This window comes from Oryctolagus cuniculus, chromosome 4 (assembly GCF_051225735.1).
Source record: "Oryctolagus cuniculus isolate XC-2025 breed Fujian yellow rabbit chromosome 4, ASM5122573v1, whole genome shotgun sequence".
In the NCBI taxonomy this organism is placed as follows: domain Eukaryota; kingdom Metazoa; phylum Chordata; class Mammalia; order Lagomorpha; family Leporidae; genus Oryctolagus; species Oryctolagus cuniculus.
Window position 1 is genome coordinate 139,494,742 of NC_142870.1, and position 6,000 is coordinate 139,500,741.

The 6,000-nt window shown below is 40.1% G+C and overlaps 1 protein-coding gene across 8 annotated transcripts in view; it reads left to right on the forward strand.

The window, feature by feature from the left end:
* The window catches only part of ATR (ATR checkpoint kinase), a 130,819-nt gene extending 124,819 nt beyond the window's left edge, over positions 1–6,000 (forward strand). For all 8 annotated transcript variants that reach the window (XR_007924529.3, XR_016232748.1, XM_051859026.3 and 5 more), the window contains 2 exons: positions 3,761–3,866; positions 5,645–6,000. Coding sequence is in view for 6 of the 8 variants with exons in the window: in XM_051859026.3 (XP_051714986.3) it covers positions 3,761–3,866; positions 5,645–5,818 (280 nt within the window). In the remaining 2 variants the exon portion in view is untranslated. The remainder of the gene's footprint in view (positions 1–3,760; positions 3,867–5,644) is intronic.

The following is a 6,000-nucleotide window of genomic DNA, read 5'->3' on the forward strand; positions in this document are numbered from 1 at the left end:
TGATCCATGAACATGAAATATTTTGTTGAAACCTTCTTTAATTTCTTTCAATAATATTTTATGGTTTCTGGTTTGAAGTCTTGCATTTAATTTTCAAGTTTTGTATTCCTTATAATTCTTTTTTTTAAAGATTTATTTTATTTATTTGAAAGGCAGAATTAAAAAAGGGAGAGAGGGAGAGATACACAGAGAAAGATCTTCTGTCCACTAGTTCACTCCCCAAATGGCTGCAACAGCTGGTGCTGGGCCATGCTGAAGCCAGGAGCCAGGAGCTTTTTCTTTGTCTCCCAAATGGGTACAGGGGCCCAAGGACTTGGGCCATCTTCAGCTGCTTTCCCAGGTGCATTAGCAGGGAGTTGACTTGGAAGTGGAGCAGCTTTGACTCAAACCAGCACCCATATGGGATTCCGGCTTAAAATGCTGCACCAAAACTCTGACCCCCATAAAAATATTTTACTTCTTTTCATTTACCTGGAAGAGCAACAGCCAGAGATAAAGAGAATAAAAGATATCTTCTATCAGCTGGTTTATCCCCAAAATGCACAAAACAGCAAGGGCTGAGCAAGGCCAAAGCCAGGAACTTAGAACTCCATCTGGGTCTCCCATGTAGATGGCAGGAGCCCAAGTACTTGAGCTATCATCCATTGCTTCCCAGGATGCATTATTCTAAGCAGCACAGCAATATGGCATACAGGCTTCCCTAGCCATAGTTAGGCATCCAGAGTGCTCACCCCTATTGCTTTTGATTCTGTCCTAAATTGCATTTTTTTCTTAATTTTCCTAATTGTTCGTTGCAAGAGTATAAATACACAACTGACATTTGTATTACTGACCTTATATCCAGCAGCTTGCTCATCTCTGCTATAATTATTATTTCTGTAGATACCTTAAGGTTTTTTTCTCTGCACATGAACTACAGATATAGTTTTTATTCTTTCTTCCCAATTTCACTGTCTTTTTATTTCTTTTTCTTGCCTAATTACCTTGTCTAGACCAATGTTGAATAGAAATTGTGAGGGTAGACATCCTTGTCTTGTTCCTGATCTTGTAAAGCTGTCAGCCTTTCACATTAAAACATGACATTAGCTGTGGAGAGCAGATTTTTAAAGGACCTTTTAAGCTAAATTATTTGCCTTCTTTATTTAAAAGGTATCTAGCAGATATAATGGCAGAGTACACTGGTTAGTTAGATATAGGCAAAGTCAAATTCTGTGAAAGAGGAAGTGTTTCATCTTGTTAATCATATTCCAGGAGTCTATCTGTCAGTCTGGGGAAATTAGGAAATAATTTCTGGAGGAAGTAGCTTAGACTTTAAAAATAAATAAATAGAGTTGATCTTGCAAAGGGGAAAAGTGTGTTCTGTGATAGAAGTAGCAAGGCAAGGGAAGCATGGCCTGTCTGAGAAGTGGGATACAGTTGCCCTCCTGTTACAGTAGGGGATATGTTTCAAGACCGCAAGTGGATGCCTGCAACTACAAGTGATACTGAACCCTATATACCTATGGTTTTTCCTATATGTACATACCTATGATAAAGTTTTATTTATAAATTAACAATAATAACACATAGTAAAATAGAATAATTATAGTGATATGCTATAATAAAGTTGCCAGCATCAATACTCTTGTGGCTTAGGTCATTATTAAGTATACTAAGGGTTATTTGAACACAAGAACTGTGAAACCATGACAATTGATCTGGTAACTAACACTACTACTAAGTAACAGGTAAGCTTGTCTGGTATGTGCTGTGGAAACAGAAGACAAAAGAATCATATCTTGGGCAGGACAGTGAAAGAGCATGAGATTTCATACACTTGCAAATTGTTTATCCATGGTTGACCATGGGTAACTGAAACCACCAAAAGCCAACTCACTATGGGGGCCAGGAGGGGCCTACTGCACTGTTTTCTTGAGAGTATTTTTCAAAAAAATGATACTAATAGATGATACTAGACAGGGGAACAGCTCTACATGGTGAAGGTTCCACTTTAGGCATATGTTCACATTTATACTTTGCCCTGAGAAGTCTTTAGAAGTTTTTTTAAAAGGGAAATTTAAAAATAAAATGGAGAGGCTCTCATTCTTTGTCGAGATATCTGGCTGGCCTGCCACATGTATTCTCTTCATTAAATTTTGCTTTCATGCTTACTGCTGATCTCTATGTCTCACATTTGAATTTCTTTTCTCGTGGGAACACAAGAACCTCTGTTCCACCTGTTTCTAGACATGGCTGCACATGTGCAGAGAGAACCCAGTGTAGAGAATGATATCACTCAACCTAGACATATGCAAAAGAAAGAAAATACAAAAGTTTAACTGGTGGAACCAAGAAGCCAGAGCAACACTGGAACTTAGTATTCCAGAGCCCATTGAGAAGCAAAAGCTCCCTAAACACACAAATCCAGGACTGAAGGGCCCTCTAACCATGTTGGCCCGATTCCAAGCTTCTCCAGTTGATAAGGGTAGGTAGGGAGGAAGAGGAACAAAGATGATTCCCAGATTTCTGTCCAGGACAAATGGGCAAATGATATTGTTCTTTCCTGATTTCAGGAATATGAAGAAATAGTTGGGAAAAGGTAATGAGTTTTGTTTTGAAGATACTGAGTTTGGGATGCCTGGAACATATCCAAGAGGGTATTTCTCATGATTAGTTAGATTTCCTTCTAGAGTACAAAATAAAGATCTAGGCTGGGTCTTTAGGTGGCTATAGGTATTATATGACCATTGAAACATGGCAGGAGATGAAATTCATTCATGCAATAAACATTCATTTACCAGTTAATAGCATACATTTTAGATGACATACAAAACACATCTTGCTCTATTTAGCACCTCCAGAAGACACTTCTGTCTACTATCTTGAGTCTTCTCTGCCCATCATTCCCTTACCCTCTTCACCCACAACAATAATTTCATATACCTTACTAAAAAGGCAGTACAGTGGGCCGGCATTGTGGCACAGTAAGCTAAGCCCCTGCCTGCAGTGCTGGCATTCCCTATGGGGATGTTCGTGTCCCAGCTGTTCCCCTTCTGATCCAGCTCTCTGCTTATGGCCAGTAAAGCAGTGAAAGATGGTCCAAGTGCTTGAGCCCCTGCACCCATGTGGGAGACCCTGAAGGAACTCCTGGCTCCTAGCTCCTAGCTCTGGCCGTTGTAGCCATTTGGGGAGTGAAGCAGTGGATGGGGGATATCTTTCTCTCTGTCTCCTTCTCTCTGTAACACTATATCTCAAATAAATAAATAAAATCTTTTTTTTTTAAAGTAATAAACTAAGATGTATTGTAAGAGTATTGGGGCTGGTGCTGTGGCGCAGCAGGTTAAAGCCCAGGCCTGCAGTGTTGTCATCCCATATGGGCGCCAGTTCAAGTCCCGGCTGCTCCACTTCTGATCCAGCTCTCTGCTGTGGCCTAGGAAAGCAGTAGAAGATGGCCCAAGTCCTTGGGCCCTTGCACCCACGTGGGAGACCCAGAAGCTCCTGGCTCCTGGCTTCGGATCAACTCAGTTCTGGCCCTTGCAGTCATTTGGGGAGTGAACCAGCAGATGGAGAACCTCTCTCTCTTGCTCTCGCTCTCGCTCTGGTTCTACCTCTGGCTCTGGCTCTCTCTGTAACTCTGTCTTTCAAATAAATAAATCTTTTTTTTAAAAAAAAGACTATTACCATTAATTTCTCATCCTTCACTTAGTCCTTAGATTATAACAAGATTTCTTTTTGCAAAGATAACATTGTATTAGTAGCATGCTATTTGTTTTAATTGTAGTGTCTTGAAGACTTTTCTGCATGATCCTCTTGTGGAGTGGAGTAAACCAGTGAAAGGGCATTCCAAAGCATCACTGAACGAAACTGGGGAAGTCCTCAACGAAAAGGTCAGTAGAAAATACGTCTAGCTTGATATGAGCTGACACTGTACGTCTCTACAAATGAGAACTGATTCTCAAACCTGTTGGTGATTATTAATTTCTCTGAAACCTAGTTGTATAGTTTGATAATATCTTACATTTTATTGTCATTACTAATATTAGCATTTAACCAGAGAATTTGCAACTAACAATACAGATTGGAGAAAAGTGAGCATAAATTACCCTCATTTATAGAGCAGTTTCAATATGATGCCAGTGTGCCAAAATCAATCTTGACAAATGTAGTGACTCAGTCCTTATTAAAATTAGTTGAGGGTCCAGTGCTATGGCCTAACGGGTAAAAACCACCACCTGTAGCACCAGCATCCCATTTGGGTGCTGGTTTGTGTCCTGGCTATTCCATTTCTGATCCAGCTCCCCTGCTAATGTGCCTGGGAAAGCAGCAGATGATGACCCAAGTCCTTGGACCCCTGCAGCAACATGGGAGACCCAGAAGAAGCTCCTGACTTCTAGCTTTGGCCTGGCTCAGTCCTGGCTGTTGTGGCCATTTGGGGAGTGAACCAGCAGATGGAAGATTCTCTCTCTCTGCCTCTCTCTAACTCAGCCTTTCAAATAAATAAATCTTTTATAAAATTCATTGAATCTTCAAGTTTACAGATAGTTGTTTTTGTAAGTTAGAATAGATTGAGGACCTTTTTCCTAATAACATCTGATATGCTTTCTTTATAGACTTGTAGAATTCCAAATAGGTCACTTAGAACTCTATTTTCATTTACTAACATTGCCTAAATATTAGGCATTAGAACATTGTTGCTGTTATTATAGAATATCAATCAAATGTTTAGGTCTTAAACAGTTTCAAAGCAGATTTTTAAAAAGATTTATTTATTTATTTGAAAGGCAGATTTAGAGAGAGAGAGAGAGAGAGAGATCAGTTTCCCATCCCAAATGGCCACAACAGCTAGGGTTGGGCCAGCCCAAAGCCAGGAGCCAGGAACTTCATCCAGGTCCCCCATGGAGGTGGCAGGGGCTTTAGCACTCATAGGCCATCTTACTCTGCTTACCCAGGCACATTAGCAGGGAGCTCGATCAGAAGTGGAGTAGCTGGGACTCAAACCTGCACTCCTATGGAATGCTAGCATTGTAGGCCATGGCTCAACCTACTGTGCAACCATGCCAACCCCTCAAACCAGATTTATTTTAAGTTTTCAAGAAAGGCATTTGGTACAGTGGTTAACCTGCATCTTGGGATGCCTGCTTTATATATCAGAGTGCCTGGGTTCAAGTTCCAGCCCCATCCTGTATTCCAGCTTCCTGCTAACGTGCACCCTGAGAGGTAGCAGGTGATGGCCCAAGTAGTCGGGTGCCTGTTGCCCACATGGGAGACCTAAACTGAGTTCCAGCTCTTGGCTTCAGCCTAACCCAACCTTGGCTGTTAGAAGCAGTTGAGGAGTAAGACTAGGATGGGAATTCTCTCTGTCTCTTCCCATCCCTTCCTCTCTGCCTTTCAAATTAAAGTTTTAAAAATACTTCTCTAGAAATATAATGTTCAAAGAATTCCCTGACATTTCATGTAATACAGAAACATGTCCAAGCCATTCATTTTGAATTAAGATTGACATCCTCAAAAATTCGTATAAAAAATTTACTTTTTTCCACATCAGCCCCTATAAAAGAGGTATTAATCAGCAAAACAGTGTCAGCATTTATAAATATCAAGAAATTATCAACATCCTCATATACTGAATTCTTTTCTCTAATGATTTTCTGTTTCATCTTTTTAGGCTAAGACTCATGTTCTTGACATCGAGCAGCGATTACAGGGTGTAATCAAGACCCGAAATAGAGTGACAGGGCTGCCATTATCTATTGAAGGACATGTGCATTACCTTATCCAAGAGGCTACTGATGCGAACTTACTCTGCCAAATGTACCTTGGTTGGACCCCATATATGTGAAATGAAATTATTTCAAATGTTAAACCTGACTTTAATACATTTGATATTCATCTGTGGCTGTATCCAATTCTAAAGTACCGCATGTTTCTTTGTCTTAGAGCAACTGGTATTACTTCTGCCCAATTGTGAATAGTATTTTAAATAATATATGTTGTTATTAAGAAATAAAACTTATTTCTTAA